A 26,915-nucleotide genomic window follows, 5' to 3' on the forward strand; every position below is an offset into this window, starting at 1 on the left:
CCTTGCTCTCCTCCACCTTCCTTTTTAGGATGTCCCACAAATGCTCAATAGGGTTTAGGTCTAGAGACATGCTTGGCCAGTCCATCACCTTTACCCTCAGCTTCTTTAGCAAGGCAGTTGTCATGTTGGTGGTGTGTTTGGGGTTGTTATCATGTTGGAATACTGCCCTGTGGCCCAGTCTCCCAAGGGAGGGGATCATGCTCTGCTTCAGAATGTCACAGTACATGCTGGTATTCATGGTTCCCTCAGTGAACTGTAGAACCCCAGTGCCGGCAGCACTCCTGCAGCCCTAGACCATGACTCCCACCACAACGCTTGACTGTTGGCAAGACACACTTGTCTTTGTACTCCTCACCTGGTTGCCACCACACACGCTTGACACCATCTGAACCAAATAAGTTTATCTTGGTTTCATCAGAACACAGGACATGGTTTTAGTAATCCATGTCCTTAGTCTGCTTGTCTTCAGAAAACTGTTTCCGGGTTTTCTTGTGCATCATCTTTAGAAGAGGCTTCCTTTTGGGATTACAGCCATGCAGACCAATTTGATGCAGTATGTGGCGTATGGTCTGAGCACTGACAGGCTGACCCCCTTCAACCTCTGCAGCAATGCTGGCAGCACTCATAGATCTATTTCCCAAAGACAACCTATGGATATGATGCTGAGCACCTGCACTCAACTTATTTGGTCCACTATGGCGAGGCCTGTTCTGAGTGGAACCTGTCCTGTTAAACCACTGTATCATTTTGGCCACCGTTCTGCAGCTCAAGTTTCAGGGTCTTGGTAATCTTCTTATAGCCTAGGCCATCTTTATGTAGAGCGACATTTCTTTTCAGATCCTCAGAGAGTTCTTTGCCATGAGGTGCCATGTCAAACTTACAGTGACCAGTATGAGAGAGTGAGAGTGATAACACATATATTTATTTATTAATATTTGACACACCTTTGCTCCCCATTCACACCTAAGACCTTGTAACACTAACGAGTCACATGACACCAGGGAGGGAAAATGACTAATTGGGTCCAATTTGGACATTTTCACTTAGGGGTGTACTCACTTTTGTTGCCAGTGGTTTACACATTAATGGCTGTGTGAGTTATTTTGAGGGGACAGCAAATGTACACTGTTATTCAAGGTGTACACTTACTACTTTACATTTTAGCAAAATGAAAAAGATATAATGAAATATTTCCAAAAATGTGAGGGGTGTACTCACTTTTGTGAGATACTGTGTATGTATATATATATAGTTCTTTTGAGAAGATTAATTGCTTCTTCCTGTGTAGGCAAAGATTTGAGCCCACCATCTAATTATTTTTAGAAAATTCATGTACATCACATCTAAATTCTTTTTCACTTTCATGAGCTGTCCTTTTCAGCCATTCTTCACTGGCATTGTTGTTGCAACACCATCAGAACCCGAGGAAGTTTCTTTTGTCTTCTCAAATGATGAAACGGTGGAACATCTGTTGAATGGAGACCATAACAGCAACTGGTTCTTTCCTGAAGCAGAGAAAAACTACTGAAAGTTTGTTGTTCAGATTAGGCCCAGTGAGAAGGACACCATTGAGGGAAACACCTTCATATTGAGCACCTGAGTCAAAGACCACTCTGGCTTTGGAGGATGGTACGTGCCAAAGCAAGGGAGGTACTAACATTCTTCTCCTTCCTTGAAAGGTGGTGCAGGCACCAACACCACCTTTTTTCATGTCAGGTTTTCTGTTCAGGGTGCATTGTAAAGAACTAAATCATGCTTCTGCATGCTGACTATTATTTGGTAACTTCTTTCTTGAGGCACAAAATGGTAGTAGTGCTACATAGTTCAGCAGGAACCGGCCGAGCTTTGAACCGTTAATGGGCAGGCTGAATGTACCAAGCTGATCAATCGATCAACTTGGGTACAACCAACCTTCTGGATTCTCTTGCAGCTGCTATAATCACTGTCTTCTCCCAACAGGGATGGCTTCCCCGACCCTTCCCCATCCTCCCACCGAGAAAATAATGGCCTGGCAGGAGGGATTCCCATATCAACACTGTCTGTGTAGATGGGGGAATAGAGCAAATGTATTTCCTGCAACCCTTTGCAGCTTGGGGGAGAGCAGTTGGGGGCAGTATTGCAACTCAGCAACATGCAGCCACCACATATGCAGCCACCACATATAAGGATTGGTAAGTTGCAATTTATTACATTTTTGTTTTAGGGTTTAATACCACTTTAACCACTTCAGCCCCGGAATATTTGGCTGCTGAATGACCGGGTCATTTTTTGAGATTCGGCACTGCGCCGCTCTGACAACTGCACAGCCGTGGGCCTCTGCACCCAAACAAAACTGACGTCCCTTTTTTCCCACAATAGAGATTTCTTTTGGTGGTATTTGATCATCTCTGCGGTTTTTATTTTTTGCGCTATAAACAAAAAAAGAGCAATAATTTTGAAAAAAAACACAATGTTTTGTACTTTTTGCTATAATAAATATCCCTGCTATAAATGCTATAATAATATTTTTTTTAGAAGCAATTTTTTTCTCAGTTTAGGCCAATATGTATTCTTCTACATATTTTTGGTAAAAAAAAATCGCAATAAACGTATATTGATTGGTTTACACAAAAGTTATAGCGTTTACAAAATAGGGGATAGGTTTATAGCATTTTTATTATTTTTTTTTACTAGTAATGGCGGCAATCTGCGATTTTTATCGGGACTGTGACATTATGGCGGACACATCGGACACTTTCGACACATTTTTGAGACCATTGGCATTTATACAGCAATCAGTGCTATAAAAATGCACTGATTACTGTAAAAATGTCACTGGCAGGGAAGGGGTTAACACTAGGGGGTGATCAAGGGGTTAACTGTGGTTCCCTGTGTGTGTTTCTAACTGTAGGGGGAGAGGACTGTCCTAGAGGAAATGACATATGATGGTTCCTAGCTATTAGGAACTCATGATCTGTCTCTCCTCACAGAACAGAACAGGGATGCGTGTGTGTTTATACATACACATCTCTGTTCTGCCTCTCGTGCCCGTGATCGCTCATGGCCGGCAGTCATCATGTCCTTCGGCCACAAGCATCAGCACCCCCGCAGTGCAGTGGGCACAAGCACATGCCTACTATCCTGGCTTAAAGGAGACGACATATAGCTACGACGACTCGTGGGATCGTGCCGACCTGCTGCAGTATAATGATGGCAGCTGGTCAGCAAGCAGTTAAAACACAAAAAACATTAAAACAAATTACATTGTTATCCCCCTGTGGAAGGTAAATATAGTTTATAGTTATTCCCAAAAGAAAGGATTGTTTGCATTTACTCTGGCAAAGACATTACATTTTCAGCCCCATAGGGCTATTTCTAATTACTACAGGGAAGTGACTTCTAATTGCTGTCATAAGCATTTTCTAACTGTTTTTTGCAGTTTTTTTCATTTTAACACTAGTTCTGTAAGTCAAAACAGTAATGTGTTATAGTTTATTGCATAGTGTGCATTCCTACTGCAAAAACCTCTTTGTATACAGTTGTTTAACCCCTTGCTAATACCTCCTATCAGTTCCTTAGAATCTTTTAAGTGCTTCTAAAGGCTAAAGATTTTTTTACCTTTATACATTGTATGCATGAAGGTAAAAAACCTTCAGTGTGCAACAATCTATTGCTGTGCATACGAGCCTCAGCTCTCCCAGGTCTCTCCTCCTCATTGGCTGAGACACAGCAGCTGGAGCCAATGGCTTCCACTGCTGTCAATCACAGCCAGTGAGGAGGGAGCGGAGGGTGGAGCTGAGCCACACTTTCTGTCTTATGGAAGTGAGCATGCATGCAGCTTGCTCTGGAGGGCACTCAGTGGGGGAAGGAGCCAGCAACGCCAGCGGGGGACTCGAGAAGAGGAGGATCAGGGCTGCTCTGTGCAAAACCATTGCACAAAGCAGGTAAGTATAACATGTTTGTTATTTAAAAAATACATTAATAAAAAACTTTAATAACACGTATACCCTCAGTATTTTTAGCTTAATACATTAAGCACAACAAAAAAAACATTGATCAGTAAACTATTTGTTAAAATTCTTAATTCAGCACTTTCAGTTTTACAACGTTTATTGTTGCTTTCCTGTACTTCTGGTCTTCACAGGAAATTGTTGAAGCATAACTCCACTTTTGTTGATAAAAAAAAATTCCCCCTGGGTGATCTATGTACACTGCAAGGACTATAACAACCTTTGTTGCAGAATCCTACCATTTGCTATTCTGAAGAAATCCATGTGTGTTTGTCTGTGCCTCTCTGCTCAGTGAGTCTAATGGGAGTGGTTTCATAATTATCAGTCAGCTGTGGCAGCTGAAGAGTACTAATGAGGAAAGCTGCCGGACCTGCATCCCTTTACATATGTTCCTATTAGAAATATCTCACCACAAATTAAATTTTTGTTGCAGGGGATGCCTGAAATCTGACTTGCATCTTAGGCATACTTCTGGGAAAATTGGTGAGCCAATCACACAAGCAGGAAATGATGTTTCTGGAGAGCGGTCAGTACACATTCTGTGTACAGAACAACTCCATGTAGACATATTGCTTTGCATTTATAGAAAATTACAGCAGCTGCAGATTAAAAAGGAAAGGTCATTTTTAATAACATTTAAATACAATATGACTTGTATCGCAATTCTACACGCTATATTATTTTTCCTTTATTTGCTATTTTTTTTTCCCCACAAAAGTGGAGTTACCCTTTAACAGTGAACAGTGCAATCTTGAGCAAGTCCATTAAGCTTGGAGAAGGGAGAGAAAGGAGGGGGGTGAGCAGGGGAGTGCTTTGACAACCTAGGCTGTGGGTGTTTATTGATGCACACCATGTAGTGAGACACAACTCTAGTGCCTGCAGGATGCTGCAAGAGAAAAGAGCCACCCTGAAACAGGAAACCTGTGGGAGCATCATGGTACCAGCTTAAACTGGAAAAAAGGCAAGGAATAAAAGATAAAGAGGTTTAGTAAGTGATGAAATCATTATTATTATTATTATTATTATTATTATTATTATTATTAATAAACAGGATTTATATAGCGCCAACAGTTTACGCAGCGCTTTACAACATGAGGGCAGGCAGTACACTTACAATACAAATCAATACAGAAGGAATCAGAGGGCCCTACTCGTTAGAGCTTACAATCTAGAAGGGAGGGTCAAGTGGAAACAAAAGGTAATAACTGTGGGGGGTGAGCTGATGGAGAAAATTAAGAAACAGTTGTTAGGTGTGGGTAGGGTAGGCTTCTCTGAAGAGAAGGGTTTTCAGGAATCGTCTAAAAGCTAATAGAGTACGAGATAAGTGGACAGATTGGGGTAAGACATTCCATGGGATTGGAAAGGCTTTGGAAAAGTCCTGGAGGCGAGCATGGGAGGAGGTGATGAGGGAGCTAGAGAGCAGAAGGTCTTGAGAGGAACGAAGAGAACGAGTAGGTTGGTATTTAGAGACTAGGCTAGTGATGCAGCTGGGGGCTAAATTGTGGATGGCTTTGTACGTAGTTGTTAGTATTTTGAATTTAATTCTTTGGCCGACTGGAAGCCAGTGGAGGGATTGACAGAGAAGGGTAACAGAGACAAAGTGATTGGTAAGGTGGATGAGTCTGGCAGCAGCATTCATGATGGATTGAAGAGGTGATAGACTATGTAGAGGTAAGCCAATGAGAAGGGAGTTACAGTAGTCGAGGTGAGAGATGACCAGGGAGTGAATTAAGAGCTTTGTTGTGTCATTGGTTAGAAAGGGGCGTATTTTGGAGATGTTGTGGCGGTTGAGGCGGCAGAATTTGGACAGTGATTGGATGTGGTGCTTGAAGGAAAGTTCAGAGTTCAGGACGACACCTAGAACCTTGGCATGTGGGGATGGGCTTATAGTTGTGCCATTGATTTTGACCGAGAGATCAGGGGAAGGGGCATATGGGGGAGGAAAAATTATAAGTTCGGTTTTGGATAGATTGAGTTTGAGGAAGTGGTGTGACATCTAGACTGATATATCTGATAGTAAATTAGTGATATGCGAGGAGACAGAGGGAGTGAGCTGAGGGGTAGAGAAATAGATTTGGGTGTCGTCAGCGTAGAGGTGGTATTGGAAGCCATGCTCTGCTGAAAGTGCTTAAAAACTGAGGGTTTAATATCATTTTAAAGGGGACCTGCACAATGGGAGGTAGAGGGGGGAGTTCTTGATCCTGTGCCCACTGTTTTTGGTTTTCACAGCAACCACATGATCAGGAGTCCCACCCACCAACTCACAGATATTACCAGTGACTGAGAGCTGTTGGTGACAACTCAGTCAGTGTTCTGGGAGTGCATAACACCTATGTGCAGCACCTGGGCATTAACGCCCACCAACCTGCTGCCACACATAAGCATCGGATTTTCCGACAACTTTGTGTGACCGTGTGTATGCAAGACAAGTTTGAGCCAACATCCGTCGGAAAAAATCCTAGGATTTTGTTGTCGGAATGTCCGAACAAAAGTCAAAGTCCGACCGTGTGTACGGGGCATAAGACTGGGTTCACACATAATGTGGCCGTGGCTCACAGCAGGGGATCCCGATGCATCCCTTTTCACCAATTTAGATGTGAATCAGGTCTACATTTTTGCCTGAATTTGCACCTGAATCGGAACCAAAGACACACAGCACTCTTTCCAAATGCAGACTGCAGCCGCCCCGGTGGGGAGGGGTCTGTGAACCAGCTCCATTGCAAGCTGAACACACTCTCCTGTCATGTGAATTAGATGCGGGTAAACCCGCATCCATTTCACATAAGTGTGAACCCAGCCTTACAGTTCCCATTAAAAACAAAAAGTTGCAGACATTTGCAAATATGTGTAGTTAGTGCAACTAAACCCCTTGCTTTGAACCGTTAAACAGGGTCAATTTGATTTTGTTGCAGGCTAGCTGGTGAATGAGCTGGGCATTTTTTTTTTATGTTTGTTGCCCTTTCATGTGCTCCTTGGTGCAAAGGCTCGTTAAGCCCTCAAAATTTCCACTCGCCTGCTCACATTTGGCAAGTGGAAATTAGCTGAGGGCAAGTGTGGCCACATTGGAGGGGGGGGTGGGAGCCACCAGCAGGCAAAGTTGAATGGGAGCCAACTCTCCTACTAGCAAACAGCCAGGAAACTGTGGGGAAGGGAGAGGAAGAATAGAGCCAGCTGGATCAAACAAAGGGTGAACTCCTTCTGTGACACAGCTTGGATCTGAAACACTGGCCGCTGTCAAACAAAGTCCTGCCTCCTGGATCAGCTCCTATGATATGATAGCCTGTGCTGATAGGCATTGATAGGCTGCATTTTTTCACGCTGATTAGGCGGCGCTGATGAGGCTGCACTGATAAGCTGCACTGATAAGGCTGCACTGAAATGCTGCAATAAAGGGCACTGATAGGCTGCATTGATGGGCACTGATGAGACTGCACTGATTAAGTTGATGTTGTTTATATGTATTTTTGTAACTGAGTTCTGCATAAAAAATTTAACAATGGCATTTGTTGCAATCATTTACAAAGGGGCCTGTTTAGGGGTGGAATTAGGGATGGGGAAGAGTAGGGGTTGGGTGGGGAAACTGGTGGAAAGCAACTCTTAAGGCCTGGCTAGTAGCTCAGGACTAGGGATGAGCTTCGAGTTCGAGTCGAACTCATGTTCGACTCGAACATTGGCTGTTCGCAAGTTCACCGAACAGCGAACAATTTGGGGTGTTCGCGGCAAATTCGAATGCCGCGGAACACCCTTTAAAAGTCTATGGGAGAAATCAAAAGTGCTAATTTTAAAGGCTAATATGCAAGTTATTGTCATAAAAAGTGTTTGGGGACCTGGGTCCTGCCCCAGGGGACATGGATCAATGCAAAAAAAAGTTTTAAAAACGGCCGTTTTTTCAGGAGCAGTGATTTTAATAATACTTAAAGTCAATCAATAAAAGTGTAATATCCCTTTAAATTTCGTACCTGGGGGGTGTCTATAGTGTGCCTGTAAAGGGGCGCATGTTTCCTGTGTTTAGAACAGTCTGACAGCAAAATGACATTTTGAAGGAAAAAACTCATTTAAAACTACCCGCGGCTATTGCATTGCCGACAATACACATAGAAGTTCATTGATAAAAACGGCATGGGAATTCCCCAAAGGGGAACCCCGAACCAAAATTAAAAAAAAAAAATGACGTGGGGGTCCCCCTAAATTCCATACCAGGCCCTTCAGGTCTGGTATGGATATTAATGGGAACCCCGGCCAAAATTTAAAAAAAAAAATGACGTGGGGTTCCCCCTAAATTCCATACCAGATCCTTCAGGTCTGGTATGGATTTTAAGGGGAACCCCGCGCCAAAAAAAAAAAAAAAAACGGCGTGGGGTCCCCCCAAAAATCCATACCAGACCCTTATCCGAGCACGCAACCTGGCAGGCCGCAGGAAAAGAGGGGGGGGACAAGAGTACGGCCCCCCCTCCCTCCTGAACCGTACCAGGCCACATGCCCTCAACATTGGGAGGGTGCTTTGGGGTAGCCCCCCAAAACACCTTGTCCCCATGTTGATGAGGACAAGGGCCTCATCCCCACAACCCTGGCCGGTGGTTGTGGGGGTCTGCAGGCGGGGGGCTTATCGGAATCTGGAAGCCCCCTTTAACAAGGTGACCCCCAGATCCCGGCCCCCCCCCTGTGTGAAATGGTAAGGGGGTACATAAGTACCCCTACCATTTCACGAAAAAAGTGTCAAAAATGTTAAAAATGACAAGAGACAGTTTTTGACAATTCCTTTATTTAAATGCTTCTTCTTTCTTCTATCTTCCTTCATCTTCTGGTTCTTCTGGCTCTTCTGGTTCTTCTGGTTCTTCCTCCGGCGTTCTCGTCCAGCATCTCCTCCGTGGCGTCTTCTGTCTTCTTCTCCTCGGGCCGCTCCGCACCCATGGCATGGGGGGGAGGCTCCCGCTCTTCTCTTCTTCTCTTCTTCTTTTCTTCTTTTCTTCTTTTCTTCTCTTCTTCTCTTCTTCTTCATTTTCTTCTCCGGGCCGCTCCGCAATCCATGCTGGCATGGAGGGAGGCTCCCGCTGTGTGACGGCGCTCCTCGTCTGACAGTTCTTAAATAACGGGGGGGGCGGGGCCACCCGGTGACCCCGCCCCCCTCTGACGCACGGTGACTTGACGGGACTTCCCTGTGACATCACGGGGAATGCCACAGGGAAGTCCCGTCAAGTCACCGTGCGTCAGAGGGGGGCGGGGTCACCGGGTGGCCCCGCCCCCCCATTATTTAAGAACTGTCAGACGAGGAGCGCCGTCACACAGCGGGAGCCTCCCTCCATGCCAGCATGGATTGCGGAGCGGCCCGGAGAAGAAAATGAAGAAGAAGAGAAGAAGAGAAGAAAAGAAGAAAAGAAGAAAAGAAGAAGAGAAGAAGAGAAGAGCGGGAGCCTACCCCCCATGCCATGGGTGCGGAGCGACCCGAGGAGAAGAAGACAGAAGACGCCGCGGAGGAGATGCTGGACGAGAACGCCGGAGGAAGAACCAGAAGAACCAGAAGAGCCAGAAGAACCAGAAGATGAAGGAAGATAGAAGAAAGAAGAAGCATTTAAATAAAGGAATTGTCAAAAACTGTCTCTTGTCATTTTTAACATTTTTGACACTTTTTTCGTGAAATGGTAGGGGTACTTATGTACCCCCTTACCATTTCACACAGGGGGGGGCCGGGATCTGGGGGTCACCTTGTTAAAGGGGGCTTCCAGATTCCGATAAGCCCCCCGCCCGCAGACCCCCACAACCACCGGCCAGGGTTGTGGGGATGAGGCCCTTGTCCTCATCAACATGGGGACAAGGTGTTTTGGGGGGCTACCCCAAAGCACCCTCCCAATGTTGAGGGCATGTGGCCTGGTACGGTTCAGGAGGGAGGGGGGGCCGCACTCTCGTCCCCCCCTCTTTTCCTGCGGCCTGCCAGGTTGCGTGCTCGGATAAGGGTCTGGTATGGATTTTTGGGGGGACCCCACGCCGTTTTTTTTTTTTTGGCGTGGGGTTCCCCTTAAAATCCATACCAGACCTGAAGGGTCTGGTATGGAATTTAGGGGGAACCCCACGTAATTTTTTTTTTTAAATTTTGGCCGGGGTTCCCCTTAATATCCATACCAGACCTGAAGGGCCTGGTATGGAATTTAGGGGGACCCCCACGTCATTTTTTTTTTTTAATTTTGGTTCGGGGTTCCCCTTTGGGGAATTCCCATGCCGTTTTTATCAATGAACTTCTATGTGTATTGTCGGCAATGCAATAGCCGCGGGTAGTTTTAAATGAGTTTTTTCCTTCAAAATGTCATTTTGCTGTCAGACTGTTCTAAACACAGGAAACATGCGCCCCTTTACAGGCACACTATAGACACCCCCCAGGTACGAAATTTAAAGGGATATTACACTTTTATTGTTTGACTTTAAGCATTATTAAAATCACTGCTCCTGAAAAAACGGCCGTTTTTAAAACTTTTTTTTGCATTGATCCATGTCCCCTGGGGCAGGACCCAGGTCCCCAAACACTTTTTATGACAATAACTTGCATATAAGCCTTGAAAATGAGCACTTTTGATTATTCATGTTCGTGTCCCATAGACTTTAACGGTGTTCGCATGTTCGAACGAACTTTTTTCCTGTTCGCATGTTCTGGTGCGAACCGAACAGGGGGGTGTTCGGCTCATCCCTACTCAGGACTTAAAATTTTGAACCCTGGGCTAGTTATAGGTTTGGTTGGCTTTCAATTTTCCTCTCCTAGAACAAATCTTACCCTCAGTACCCCCCTCACCCCCCAAATTTCCCCTCCTAGCACACAGTTTGTGAATTGGTGCTGGCACACATGGGATACCTTCAGCTGCTATTGTGCCCTTGCGACTGTCCTGTGTATCCCTATACCTTTAATGAGGGGCGGGCTCCCTCCAGACAATCTGTTAGACAGGGTCAATTTGTTTTTGTTTCAGGCTAGCTGGTGAGTGAGCTGGAAAATTTTGTTTATTTTTGATGTGCATTGCCCTTCTATAAATGCTTGCCTCAAAGGCTAGTTATAGGTTGGGGTGGTTAACATTTGTTTGCACAGTTTGTGAATTGGCACACAAGGGATACCTTCAGCTGCCACTAAGCCCTTGCTGGGTGTCCCGTGTGTCCCCTTTAAGGAGGGGTGGGCAAACTGCCCTTAATGTATCCAACTGCTATATATGTGTTTCAATTTGGGAGACTCTAAAAATTATAGAGTCAGGACCGTATTAAACTGGAGTGCCTTGATGTGGCCACTGTGGCTTGCACATATGTTTGCAAATATGTGCAATTAAATCCCTTGTTTTTAATGTGACCTGTTAGACAGGGTCAATTTAGTTTTTTTGCAGGCTAGTTGGTGAGTGAGCTGGGAACTTTTGTTTTTTTTTTACTTAAGTGGGGGGCCCTTCTATGTGCTCCTTGCTGCAAAGGCTAGTTCCCAGATAGCAAGCAATTGCTCTGCAAGTTTGAAAATTACTTGAAAATTACTTTTGCTAGACTTGCAAGTTTGTTGCACAATTGCAGCAAGTCTGCATTGCATGACTCCAGATCAACTTTCTTTGCAAACATTCTGCAAGTCTGCTGCAAGTTCTTGTTTAGTTATGTTGTGCAATAGTCATCCCACTACAGGGGTCACTGTGGCTGAATTTTCATGCTGTAGACTTGCAGAGCTCTTGCTGTAGACTCACCACTGCAACTTTGCTCTTGCTAGAGACTTTCCACACAAATTTGCTACTAATTGGAAAAGTGTCAACTAGAAATTGTGCTTCAAGTGCACTGCAAGTGTACAACTTGCCAGTGAGAATGTGCAGCAATTTAACAGATTTACAATTCAACACTCAAGTGAGGTGAAACAAATGTCAATGTAAAAAAAAGAGAGAGAGACAAATAATTCCACAGTAGCACACTAAATCTACAAAACTCCTACATTTTACCATTGTGAAATGATCAACATAAAACACCCATACATAATGAAAAGTGTCCATATGGCATATCCAAAAAATATATATGCCCCAACATATGCAAATCAATATGGTAATCAATATTGCATATGTTGTCCACTTCATCCAATAAATATCACCATCCATGGTGCGCCACTGGGGGAAATGAGTGGCGCACCACGGATGGTGATATCTATTGGATTATTAGAACCTGATCAATTTAGCACATCACCATTAGCACAGTCCTGGAAGTGTTAAGTGTGTTTATCACACTTATTTTTGTTTACTTATTTATTATTTTTTTTTAGTTAGTGCCACGTACCTATTTACTCACATAGTTTTATTATATTGTGACCATTCACAGCACAGAGTTTGTTTGTTAACACATGTCAAAGCAAGTACTGCCTAAAATACAGTGTACTGATAGATATAATACACACCCTAAGACAGGAAGTATGTTATTAGCCAGATAACCTTTAAGACACTACTGCGTGTATTTATTAAAAAAAACAAAAAAAATTGCATAACAATTCACCCTGAAACCATGCATATTCATTAGTTCTGTGTGAATAGGGCAAAAACAAATGTCATTAGGCTATTTTCAGTTCTGAACAAATGCTTATTGATTTCAAATGGAAAGTATTGCATTTGACCACTAGATGCCACTAAGTATAGGACATTTCTATAATAATTAGCATAATACTAAATCAATAAAAAACATTCACCCAGCACATATCTCTATCTTTAAAAGTACACTGTAATGAAAAATAAATAGAATAGAAACTCACTTTGAGCAATTGTGCTTGTTTTGTGCTTGTTTGTGAAGAGAAACTTATAAGGGCTACAACATCAATTATGCCTAATAACATTGTACACTCACACAAATTAATTTTGAGCAAATCTTTATTAATTACTCTGATCCCGTCTCTTTACAGATTGTAGTTAACAGAAATTGTTTTGAAAAGATTAAAAAGAGGTATATAATTAAGGTGTGAAAAGTGAATTCACAAGTTTATTTTCTGTTCTCCTGTTTTAATTCAGTTGTAAGAAAAGAATCAATTAAGCACGTGTATAAGAAAACACAAATTATTTAGACTGGACAAGGTTATGCGCTTCTTGAAGCAACAGCTTTTATTAAGCCTACAGTTAAAAGGTTAATGTATACTGGGAAATCACAAATCTCACTTCATGTAAATGCAAAGTTTACATGACATATTAGACAGTATTATCTAAACATAAGGAAACTTTGCTCACCTCCATTCTTAGCTCTTATTGCCAGTTATCAGAGCAGGTAGTTTTCTAGAAAACTTTGCAAAAAGTTAAATATTGATGATGGTACGATAGTATTTTCCATGGGACATTATTATAGTAATTAAGAGATATGAAAACTATGCACACTGACATAAGGGGAGGCTGGTAACATCTTTGGCCTTAAGAGTAGAGAGAAAATACATCCCCTTAGAAGGAAAGCATGATGCACTGATTCAATTGTATGATAACTTACAAAAAATAATTAAAAGGATCATGTTGTGTAATAGATTTAAATGCAAGCCAGCCATTACTCAGTGTACCATAGTCTTTATATCATCTCATATCTTGCAGGATGCTTCAATTGCACTAATGTATACTAATAAATAATACTACACACTAGAATGATCAGCAACAACTTCAGCATTTTCCTCTGATGTAAGTGTAAAATGCTCTCAAGGTTTACAACATGACTTTGAAATGATAGAGGCAGAGTTTATGTAAACTGCATACCATACATTATGACTATTTTACAGATAAAATCAATTCCAAGGATGTTTGATGAGCTGTGGTTTCACAACATGACTTTTCCAATATTTATTTTTTTAGTTTGCAGCTGAATTTATAAAGTAAGCATGTTGTAAAATGTATTTATGACAAACTCAATTTTAGAGAATTATCAGGCTGTTATTAAAAGGGGACTACAAGTTAGAAAAATGTGCAACCCAATTTTTTGTATATAATGTATTAATAATATAATGCAAAAGCCCTCTTTTTGCTCAGTACGTTGTAAAGATTCAATTTTCTGGAAAAAAAACAAAACAAAAATAGCTGCTCCTTTTCTAGGAAAAAAGCAAATGCAATGTCAGCATGCACTTTCTCCAAGCCTTTCCACGTTTATGTGGAATGCACAGCCAGAACTTGGAGACCAGTCAAAAAAAAACAGCTCATTCTGGATACATGATACTTTGTAAGTGCCTGTTTTATAATTCACTTTTTTTTTTCATTTGTGTGACATGTGATTTTCCTAATAGCCTTTTTTTAGTAAAGTGTAGAACCAGATTTGTAGGCAGTCTACATAGATTTTGTAAGCGCCCGCCTCTGATTTCTGGCGTGTTCAATAATTCATTACTGGTGTGCCATAATTATCAGCAGTTGTTTTGGGTAAATAGCTAGATTAGTGAGAAAAAATGCAGCAAGCAATATACTCTGCCAGAAATCAATTGTAGAGAGAGAGAAAAATTAAAGGTAACATCTTGATATCAAATAAAAGGGTCACAAAGTAAAAAATAAAGCTTAACACCAGAGGACACATTTTTGTTTAGTTTTGAATAAAGATGATTTAAACTTGTGTCACTTTTAGCTCGGATGCATGGGCAGGGGTACAGAAAGCCAAAGATAACAATTAAATCCAACAACAGTTTAAAGGCTAAAAAATGTACATAATTTAACAGGTTAAAAAAAGTACATTTTTTACAAACCATTATGAAGCATTGTACCTGTCATTAGTGGCTCGCGTGTGCAATGGCAGGCTCCTGAAGACACTCCTGACAGCTCTCTGTACATACCTCCAAATGGTCAGACAGTTATTGAGCTACAGGAAGTGTCAGTGAACTATGAGGATGCTAATCAGTGTACTTGTAATGTATTGAGAACTACAAGCTATTTGTCACATTGGCAGATGGGAATTGTAGTTCATACAATAACTGATCTCTGAAAATGGATGATGTGTCTGTGCAGGCAGAGCCCCGCATAGCTGAGCTGTTTTTAAAATGTGAGAAGAACCCCCTCCTACAGTCATGGGGGGGGGGGTAAGGGGAATGCTGCATAGTAACATGTCACATGTTACACCCTAAATATGGGTGTAACATGAAATATTTTAGTAAAGGTGAACTTAGTCTTTGAACACATCGCCACTCTTATAAACACAGGTTTCTAGCACATCCTGTCCCTCTGTGAAGTCATATCTCTCCAAGTGGTATTACAGTACAAATCTGAAAGATGTCCTTAAAGTCTGCTATGAATTTTAAGGGAGACCCCAAGGAGAAAAAAAAAATATGTTCCAATTTCTTTGGGTCTTGTATCGATTTTTAGGAAGAGTTCCATGCAAAAATCAAGACAAAAAAGTGGTGCTCCCCCAAAGAATTTATACCAGACCCCTATCTGAACCTGTAGTCTGATAGACCAGGAAAGGAGGTGGTCGAGAATGCGGCCTTGATCTTTAATATTATGCCCTATTGACTTCTGTGGGGTTCTGATTCAAAGCCCAAACATCCTGAACCATAGAACCTGCCTTGAACAAAGCCCAAATACATTTGGTTTGCTCCTAGTAGTTATCTGTGTCATTCATATATCACTCAGCTGTGACATACAGCTCAAACTAAAAAACTCCCCCATGATTATTTGAGTCATAACAGCAGTGGAGGTGTGTACAAGGGACGTGACTGACAACTAATTTTTTTTTTCGCTGTCCAGGAGCTGGAGTGAAAGACAAGATACAATAGATTGGACAGACTGTTGATAGAGAGCCTGGACAGAGGAAAATTAGTTTAGAAAACTGTGCTTTTAAATCTGCACATTCTGGTCCAGAATTGGATTGAGGACACAAGAATGTCAACACTGACTCACCGGTCCTAGGTTAAGGACACTGATTGCAGTGTGATGACACTAGAGCTCAGTTCCCTTAGTCTTAACCATTACTGTATAAAAATTTTAGTGGAGAAAATTCTAAAATAACAGTGAGTAGTACTAACTGTGAGCTAACTCCTGGTGCTTCAGCCTGATTGCCTTAGGCCTCATTCACATGGAGCAATTATATGTATGCTCTCTGCAGGGCCACAATTTTACAGCATGGGGATGCACAAGTGTTGCCTGCATCTCAATGCTGGCAGTCCCATTGTTGCATGACATCACAAAGGGTGCAATCAGGGACTCACACCCTGCCCAGATAATCTTATAGAAGAGGTCTCAGTGGGCCAGTAATATAGATGAAGGGAGCCTGCCAGAGCAAGGAATAAGGTAAGCGAGGCACAGCAATGGTAGTTTTTTTGTAATTCCCAGAGGGCTTTACAGAATGGGTAAAGTACTTTCGCAGAAAGAACAGTTATCCTTGTAGCCTATCTTCCTGGCTTAAAGTAACCACAACCCCAGAAGTGTACCTACCTAAATAAAACAACCAAGGTACTCTCGAATCTATCGAGCCTATGGATGATATCTTCCTGTACCTTGCTTTACCCACGCAAAACCTCAAACCTCAAGGAACTTTTATCAAGCTATATACCAGGAGTCGCATGTATTGGGAGACTGTTCCATAGAAATCCATGGAATTCAACTTCACAGGCATAGACAGACTTAAGAGGATTCAGCTGGATGGTCTAGGGATTCCTGCAGGCCATGGATATCTGATTGAGGTACTGTAAGCATAAATCTGGGGCAGGAAAGGGGGTTAGACAAAAAGGATAATGATCTCTTAAAGGATAAGTTCACGGGAGGTACGGGCAGCTATACTGAGGATCTGTAGAAGCCTTAATTTGTACCCGTGAACTAATTATTCCCAGGTGCATATTTTCTGCAGAATTTTAAAGTACAGCTATTGCTTAAACATGATGAGGTGGGTGAAAAGCCCTGTCAGCTAGCAAATCTAATGCCCTGTACACACGACCGGTTTTGCCGTTGGAATAAACTCTGAAGGTTGTTCCGACGGAATTCCACTCAAGCTGTCTTGCATATACATTGTCACACCAAATTCCGACCGTCCAGAATTTTTCTGAATTTTCGACGGAAAAAGTCTGATGGGGCATACACATGATCGGAATATACGATGAAAAGCTCCCATCGGACTCTTTCTGTCGGAAATTCCGCTCGTGTGTAATTCTGTGAACAGATTATGCAAGTCATTAAACTGCATTTAAACCTCCACATACCTTAAAACAGAATATTGACTGACTGCACAAATGCATATTTGGTAAACCTGCGTTTATACCTCCACATACCTTAAAACTGAATATTGACTGACTGCACAAATGCATATTTGGTAAATCTGTTTGTCACCGCTGTTTCAACTCCATCTGTAGCCATGCTCACATTATTTCAATGTTTATTTAGCCATTAAGTCTTACCTAAATTATGGGTTCGCTTATCTTTACAATTTTGGCCTTTTAGTCCCCTTGCAGTTTGAGTGTGGTGTGAAAGTTATGCCCTGCTAGCTGTGTTCCTAATATCCCCTCCTAATTGATTAATTGCCAAATTCAACCCACACCCAACACACAGTATAAAAACAAGGCCTCCTTTATGGGGAGCACATACAGGGGGCTGCACATACAGGGGTTCTTCCAAAGAAGTGGGGTTCTTTAAATACGTGGCACTTCTGCTCTTCCACTTCAGCAATTTGCACAAAGCTAACTATAACAGACTGCAGGTGACCCCATTTCCAAATTTTATCATCTTCTTCTCTGAAACATGCACTCTTTACCTCTCCTCCTTTTCAAAATTGCTGCCTCTCTTCTCAAACTCTCTTTTCTTCATCCCTCTGCTCCACCCCACAATCTGTACATATCACCCTCACTTCTCCCCTCCTCCTATTACTGCACTCATCACCTCTTTCTAACTCTAAGCCCACTTGCTAACATACCCCCCAGGATACTGAAGCCTGTCCCCTCATACAAATCATATTCTCATATTACCTCTCTCACTCTTCTGCTTCTCCTAATCGCTGGAGATATTTCCCCAAACCCTGGGCCCCCCTTATTTAACTGTGCCCAACACACCCATCACCATCACTCTACACCCTCTGGCAGTAGTCGCAATCTACACAATTTAGTCTCCATTCCTCTTCTTCCCAACACCAGCCTCCCTCTCTCTTGTGCCCTCTGGAACGCCCGCTCTGTCTGCAACAAACTCACTGCTGTTCATGACCTCTTTGTCACTAATTCCTTTAATCTACTTGCTCTCAACGAAACCTGGCTCCACGAATATGACACCTCTTCTCCTGCTTCACTCTCCCAGGGTGGCCTTCACTGGACTCACTCCCCTAGGCCTAATGGAAGCAAGGGAGGTGGAGTGGGATTCCTCCTATCCCCCCAGAGCACCTTCCAGGTTATTCACCCTCCTCCCTCTTTTTCCCTCTCATCATTTGGAGCCCACTGTATACGTCTATTCTCTCCTACTTCCCTAAGAATTGCTGTGATCTACCGGCCCCCTGGACCATTATCGACTTTCCTTGATGAGTTTTCTGCTTGGCTACCCTACTTTCTCTCTTCGGATATTCCCACAATCCTTCTCGGTGATTTCAACATCCCTGCTAATACAAACACTCCTGCTACTTCTAAACTTCTTAGTCTAACCTCTTCATTTGACCTGAAGCAATGGGTACAGGCTTCTACTCACTCTGATGGCAACACCCTTGACCTTGTATTCTCCTACCTATGCACTCCATGCAACTTCTCAAACAATCCTTTTCCTCTCTCCGACCACCACCTTATTAGTTTCTCTCTCCCCCTGTCTTCCACCACCTTTCCCTCCAATCGCCTAACTATCACCCTTAGAAACTTTTGCAACTTCAACTCCTCTCTCTTCTATTCTGCTACTGACCACCTCTATGACAAAATCTCTCCCCTGTCCTGCCCCAACCAAGCCACCTCCATCTACAATAAATCTCTGTCCTCCACCCTGGACAAGCTCGCTCCCCTCGCTACACGCAGAATCAGGCCTCGACCCCTACAACCCTGGCAAACAGATGACACTAAAATTCTCAAAAAACGCAGTCGCGCTCTTGAGCATCTGTGGCACAAGACTAAGTCTCTCAAAGACTTCAACCAATACAAATCTGCCCTCCAAAAATACTATTCTTTCCTCCACACTGCCAAGCAAACCTATTTTACAGCTCTTATTAACACCTTCTCATCCAATCCCCGTAAACTCCTCTCTACCTTCAACTCTCTACTTTGTCCTCCACTGCCTCCACCCACTGACTTACTCACTGCCCAGGAAATCGCTAATCAGTTCAAAAACAAGATTGATACAATCCGTAATGAAATCTCCATTCTACAGGTATCTCCCCCAGCTAAGACCCCATGTCAACAGGTACAACTGACACTCCCCCTATTCAAATCTGCTACTACAGACGAAGTTGCTAAACTCCTTTCTCTCGCCCACCTAACCACCTGCCCCCTGGACCCTATTCCCTCTCAAATGCTACGATCACCCTCTGACCCCATCCTACACTCTCTAACCCACATCTTCAATCTCTCCCTCACCTCTGGCATCTTCCCCGATGCTCTAAAACATGCACTGGTCACCCCCATACTCAAAAAGCCATCCTTGGACCCTACCAATCTTAACAAGCTACGCCCTATCTCCTTGTTCCCCTTCAATCTGGATTTCACCCTCAACACTCCACAGAAACTGCTCTTTTAAAACTCACAAATGACCTACTAACTGCAAAAACCAACAGACACTATTCTGTACTCCTACTTCTGGATCTCTCAGCTGCCTTTGACATGGTTGACCACCCCCTCCTCCTCAAAAAACTTTACTCCCTCAGTCTCCGCGACTGTGCTCTTCAGTGGCTCTCATCATACCTATCCCAATGCACCTTCGATGTCACTTATAATTCTACTTCCTCCACTCCTCTTCCCTTCTCTGTCGGGGTCCCCCAAGGTTCTGTTCTTGGACCTCTTTTATTTTCAATCTACACCTCTTCCCTGGGTCAGTTGATAACCTCTCACGGCTTTCAATATCATTTCTATGCTGATGACACACAAATCTATCTCTCCACCCCTCAACTCACTCCATCAGTCTCCTCACGCATCACTAACTTACTAACCGACATATCTGTATGGATGTCACACCACTTCCTCAAACTCAACTTGTCCAAATCTTATAATATTTCCTCCCCCATGTGCCTCTTCCCCTGACTTCTCTGTCAAGAGCAATGGCAAAACCATCCACCCGTCCCCACATGTCAGGGTGCTAGGTGTTATCCTGGATTCTGAACTCTCCTTTCGGCCCCACATCCAATCACTTTCCAAAGCTTGCCGCCTCAACCTCCTCAACATCTCTAAACATCCCTTTCTAACCAGTGAAACCACAAAGCTCCTGATTCACTCCCTGGTTATCTCTCGCCTTGACTTCTGCAACTCACTCCTCGTTGGCTTACTTTTAAATAGACTATCCCCCCTTCAGTCCATCATGAATGCGGCTGCCAGACTCATCCACCTTACAAACTGCTCAGTGTCTGCTACCCCTCTCTGCCAATCCCTCCATTGGCTACCACTCGTCCCAACAAATTAAATTCAAAATACTAACAATAAGTTACAAAGCCATCCACAACTCTGCCCCCAGCTACATCACTAACCTAGTCTCAAACTGCCAACCTAATCACCATCTCCGTTCCTCCCAAGACCTCCTGCTCTCTAGCTCCCTCATCACCTCCTCCCATATCCGCCTCCAGGACTTCTCCCGAGCCTCGCCCATCCTCTGGAATTCCCTACCCCAATCCCTCAGACTGTCTCCAAATTTATCCACTTTTAGGTGATCCCTGAAAACTTTCCTCTTCAGAGAAGCCTATCCTGCCTCCATCTAACAACTGCACTATTTTCTCCATTAGCTCATCCCCCACAGCTATTACCCTTATGTATAACTTGACCCTCCCTCCTAGTTTGTAAGCTCTAACAAGCAGGGCCCTCTGATTCCTCCTGTATTGAATTGTATTGTAATTGTACTGTCTGCCCTAATGTTGTAAAGCGATGCGTAAACTGTCGGCGCTATATAAATCCTCTATAATAATAATAATAATAATTAAACAACACTAGGCAAATACAGCAAAATTGTGACATGCCTTCCAAGTAACCCACTACATACACTTGGAGTTTATGACAGTGTTATCAAATTTAGTATCTGCAGCACATACAACAGCTGTAACAAGCACTGGAAGTCTCAGAACAGTTCATGTCATTAACCAAGAAAATACAGTGATCTCTCTGTTAACCACTACATTAAAAATACAGATTTTTTTCCAGCATGGTTGCACGAGGTAACATGTTCTCTAGTTTTACAATAACCCCTACCCGCCGAGCATACGCAGATGTGTGTACTCGGCTTTCGGGGGTTATACTGGGATGATGCCCGCAGCTGCAGGCATCATCCCGGTACTAAAAGCCGCTCGGCTGTTATACCGGAGGAGCGGGAGGGGACGTCCATCCCTCCCGCCGCTTCCCGCCGCTCTTACCGAGCCGCTTCCCGCCGCCCTTACCGGGCCCGATGGCCAATCCGCCGCCTTTGGCGGCTAGGGACAGACTGGAACGAAGCCGTGAGTGGCTTCATTCCAGCCTTCTAATAGTAAACACAGAAGCAACATCATGAAGTCACTTCCCGTTTACTCGGTTGCCAATGGCGCCGGTTTTAAAAAAATATACAGTATTCAGAATCACCGAAAACGGTGATCTGAATACTTTGAAGTGCAAAGGAGGGGTCTTTTAGACCCCCGATCCCTCCATAAAGAGTACCTGTCACCACCTATTACTGTCACAAGGGATGTTTGCATTCCTTCTGACAGCAATAAAAGTGATCAAAAAATAAATAAAATAAATTAAAAAAAAAGTTTCTCCCCCGTCCCTGCGGGCTCGCGCAGCAAAGAAAACGCATACAGAAGTCGCACTCGCATATGTAAACGGTGTTCAAATCACACATGTGAGGTATCGCCGCGATCGTCAGAGCGAGAGCAATAATTCTAGCACTAGAACTCCTCTGTAACTCTAACCTGGTAACCGTAAAAAAAAATGTAAAATGTCGCCTATGGAGATTTTTAGGTACCGTAGTTTGTCGCCATTCCACGAGTGCATGCAATTATAAATCGTGACATTTTTATCTATTTACTCGGCATAACATCATCTTTCACATAACACAAAAAAATTGGGGTAACTTTACGGTTTGTTTGTTTTTTTAAATTCATGAAAGTGTCCCTTTTCCCAAAAAGTTGTGTTTAAAACAACACTGCACAAATACCGTGTGATATAAAATATTGCAACAATCGCCATTTTATTCTCTAGATTCTCTGCTAAAAAATATATATATAATATTTGGGGGCTCTAAGTAATTTTCTAGCAAAAAATATGGATTTTAACTTGTAAACACCAATTTTCAAAAATAGGCTTAGTCATGAAAGGGTTTAATATACAAATATACAGTGAGATACTGTGTAAGAATTTCTTTGATGTCTACGTAATTCAGTATTTTTACCAGTGAAGGCCTATTTTCATTGCAAATATAATAAATAAAGAAGAGTCTTCATTACCTAATAAGATCATCTATATTTTGTTCCACGACTGTAGGAGGGACATTAGAGACAATAACTTGCATATCCAGCTGATTAACCACAGAAACCTGAAAATATATAGACAAGAACATCCATTAGAACTCGAAGGTCATCTATGTTATTAGTATAAAATTTAATAAATGTTTTCTCATCTCCATAGTAGGCAATATAACCTAATAATTACTTATTTGCACTAAAAGCTGTAGGAGCTTGGAAGCCTTAATTTTCTTTTAGCAAACACAAGTGCTGGAAGTGTGATCTGCTCCATAAACTGTTGCTTTTAAATGTAACCTGTTTTGCTTATGTTTGTTTAGTTTAGAAGAAAATTAGGTTTCTTTTATGGAACTTTTTTCATATTTAGATCTTGCAATACAAGCAAAAACACACACTGTTTATAGGTACTAAAGACATATATTTATTACCATGTATAAATTGTTCACCTAAGCCATAACGCAAACCTGTATGCTCTTAAACCTGAAGCGGACCTGTCAGGTCATAGAAGACATAATCATGTAGAGAATTCAGCTGTGAAGGATGTAGTGCAGTGATGGCGAACCTTGGCACCCCAGATGTTTTGGAACTACATTTCCCATGATGCTCATGCACTCTGCAGTGTAGATGAGCATCATGGGAAATGTAGTTCCAAAACATCTGGGGTGCCAAGGTTCGCCATCACTGATGTAGTGCATTTTAATGTGTTAGGAAAGGTCAGCCCAGGTCACTGATTTTTAGCATTTAGAACATCAATTCAAATTACAGCTAACTTTTGTTTTATCTAGTTATTTCCAATGGGAGCTTTGGGATACACAACACCCTGTGTTTAGTGTGGTGCCCCTATTATTATGAAAAAGCAATATACATTTTTAAATATATACAGTCAAAAAATAGGAACAAGGTTAGGTGCAATTTTAGTAGCCATCTTAACGGCACCATGCTTTGCTTAATGCAACTTATTCTAACATAAACTCCTATTTCCCTAGTTTCTTTGACAAGGGATAGTGGGGCAAGAGAAAATTCACAGAGCAGCCTCTTTGTCTTTAATAAATCAACCCCAAAGCATTTAACTCTTTAGAGGTTTATTATCAGCTCAATTAGTTAGGTTAATGTTATATGAATATGTTGTCATGCAGCACTTTTCTTTTTAAAATGAATGTCTTGTTTACCTTCTGTTAAATGGCATCAATGGCGCAATCCACACAATCTCATTTCCATTCCTCTTCTGCATAGAACCAGCCTCCCCTTCTCCTATGCCCTTTGGAATGCCTGCTCACCACTGTCCATGACCTATTTATCATAAACTCCCTGAACCTACTTGAAATTACTGAGACCTGGCTTCAAGAATTTGACTTTCCTACTCCTGCTGCTCTCTCCTGTAGTGGCTTCCTGTGGACTCACTCTCCCAGATCTAGTGGACAGAAAGGAGGTGGTGTTGGAATCCTTCTATCCCCTCAAAGCACTTTTCAGGTTCTTCATCTGCCCCCCCTCTCTGTCCCTCTCCTCACTTGAAGCTCACTGTATTTGTCTATTTTCTCCAGTTTCATTGAGAATTGCTGTGATCTATCGGCCCCCCTGGGCCAGTATTAAGCTTCCTTGGCAACTTCTCTGCCTGGCTACCCTACTTTCTCTCTTCTGAAATTCCAATAATCATTCTTGATGACTTCAACATCCCTGTTAATCTTAACACTTCCGCTACTTCTAAGCTGCTGAGCCTAACCTCCTCTTTTTGACCTTAAACAATGGACACATGCTTCTACTCACTCTGTTGGTAACTGCCTTGACCTCATATTCTCCTACCTATGCACTCCACACAATATTCCTTTTCCTCTCTCTGATCGCCACCTTATTAGTTTCACTCTCTCCTTATCTTCCTCCTCCTTGCCTTCCAACTACCAAACTATTACCCGTAGAAACCTTCACCATCTTATCCCTTCTCTTCTTTTTCTGCTACAGATTGTCTCTATGACAAAATCTCATCCTTGTCCTGCCCCAACTTGGCCTCTTCTGTCTACAACAGTTCTCTGTCATCCACCCTGGATACCGTGGTCCCCCTCACTATGGACAGAATCAGGCCCTGACCTCTACAACCTTTGCAAACAGACAATGCCAGCAGCCTCAAAAAACTTAGCTGTGCTCTTGAGCATCTGTGGCATAAGACTAAGTTACATCAAGATTTCAGCCAATATAAATCTCCCCTTCAAAAATACTATTCCTGCCTCCACACTGCCAAATAGACCTACTTTATTACTCTCATTAACATCCTCTCAGGCAGTCCCCGTCAACTCTTTTCTACCTTTACCACTTTACTTCGTCCTCCACTACCTCCACCCACTAACTTACTCACTGCCCAGGAGATTGCTAATCACTCCAAAAATAAGACTGAGACAATTTGTCTCAAGCTCACCAGTCTACAAATATCTCCCTCACTTTACACTCCTAGTCCTCCTGCACAATGAATATTTCCCTCTTTTAACCCAGCTACTATAGAGGAAGTCACTAAACTTTTTTCTAACACCCACCTAACCTCCTGCCCCCTGGACCCTGTTCCTTCTCAAATACTATGGTCATCATCTTGCTCTATCCTACACTCTTTAACTCATATCTTCAACTTCTCACTCTCTACAGGCATCTTCCCCCAACCCTTTAAAACATGCGCTAGTCACTCCCATACCAAAAAAGGCCTCACTAGACCCCACCAATCTTAGCAACCTAAGACCCATCTCTTTACTCCCTTTTGCCTCCAAACTCCTTGAACATTTAGTCTACAACCGACTGAGTGACCACCTCATTGAGAATAAGCTTCTTGATCCCCTTCAGTGTGGATTTTGCCCACAGCACACCACAGAAACTGCCCTCCTAAAACTCACAAACGACTTCCTAACAGCCAAAACCAACGGCCATTATTCCGTACTCTTACTCTTGGACCTTTCCACTGCCTTTGATAGAGTTGACCACCCCCCCTCCTAAAAAACCTCAATTTGCTTGGTCTCCATGGCTGTGCTCTCCATTGGTTCGGATCTTACCTATCTCATCGCACCTTCAGTGTCACTTACAACTCCACTTCTTCCTCTCCAACTCCTCTTACTGTTGGGGTCCCCCAAGGTTCTGTCCTTGGACCTCTACTATTTTCGATCTACATGTCCTCCCTGGGTCAGCTGATAGCCTCCCATGGCTTCCACTACCATTTATATGTTGATGACACCCAAATCTATCTCTCTGCCCCTCAGCTCACCTCATCAATCTCCTCACGCATCACTGATTTACTAACACACATATCAGCCTGAATGACAAACCACTTCCTCAAACTGAATCTTTCTAAAACCAAGCTCTTAATATTTCCTCCCCCCACGTGTCCCTTCCCCTGACTTCTCTGTTCAGGTCAATGGCACATCTATCAGTCCGTCCCCACCTGCCAAGGTGCTAGGGGTAACCTTAGACTCTCTCAAACTGTCCTTTTAGGCCCACATACAATCCCTGTCCAAATCATGCCGCCTTAGCCTCTGCAACATTTCCAGAATATGCCCCTTTTTAACTAATGACTCCACAAAGTTTCTAATTCACTCCCTGGTTAACTCTCGCCTCGACTACTGCAATTCCCTCCTGTTTGGATTACCTTTACATAGTCTATCCCCCTTTCAGACCATATTGAAGACTCATCCACCTTACCAACCATTTAATGTCCTCCACCCCTCTCTGCTAATCCCTCCATTGGCTTCCACTCACCCACCAAATACAATTCAAAGTACTAACAAATTATTTACAAAGCCATCCATAACTCTGCCCCCAGCTACATCACTAACCTAGTCCCAAAATACCAACAATGCCGCTCTCTTTGGTCCTCCCAAGACCTCTTGCTCTCTAGCTCCCTTGTCACCTCCTCTCATGCTCGCCTCCAGGATTTTTCCCATCCTTTTTGAACTCCCTACCCCAATCTGTCCAACTGTCCCCTAACCATTCCATCTTTAGATGATCCCTGAAAACCCTTCTCTTTAAAGAAGCCTATCCCGCTTCTAACTAATACACTGTTTTACTTCCTCCATCAGCTCACCCCCCACAGCTATTGCCTTTTGTATCAATTGACACTCCATTTTTAGATTGTAAGCTTTAATGAGCAGGGCCCTCTGATTCCTCTTGTACCAAAGTGTAATGTAACTGTAATGTCTGCTTTTATTTTGTTAAGCGCTGTGCAAACTGTTGGCTATATAAATCATGTATAACAATATAATAATAATAATCAATTTAGCATAGATTTCAGTGAAGATTACTTTCATTGGCATAAGTTCATGTGTCTGATAAACTCCTGGACACTTTTGTGAATACTTATAAGTTACCTTCTATATTGTTTTGAAAGTTAATCTACATTTGCAGTAAGACAATTTTATTTTCAAAAGCTAGAACATATCAGCTTAAAGTGACTGTTGATTC

At 42.8% G+C, this 26,915-nt stretch overlaps 1 protein-coding gene across 1 annotated transcript in view; it reads right to left on the reverse strand.

The window, feature by feature from the left end:
* The window catches only part of PCDH15 (protocadherin related 15), a 2,079,434-nt gene that overhangs the window by 181,680 nt on the left and 1,870,839 nt on the right, over positions 1-26,915 (reverse strand). Inside the window, exon 29 of the mRNA XM_073596339.1 lies at positions 22,473-22,561. Within this exon, the coding sequence (XP_073452440.1) occupies positions 22,473-22,561 (89 nt within the window). The remainder of the gene's footprint in view (positions 1-22,472; positions 22,562-26,915) is intronic.

This window comes from Aquarana catesbeiana, linkage group LG08 (genome assembly GCF_042186555.1).
Source record: "Aquarana catesbeiana isolate 2022-GZ linkage group LG08, ASM4218655v1, whole genome shotgun sequence".
NCBI lineage: Eukaryota > Metazoa > Chordata > Amphibia > Anura > Ranidae > Aquarana > Aquarana catesbeiana.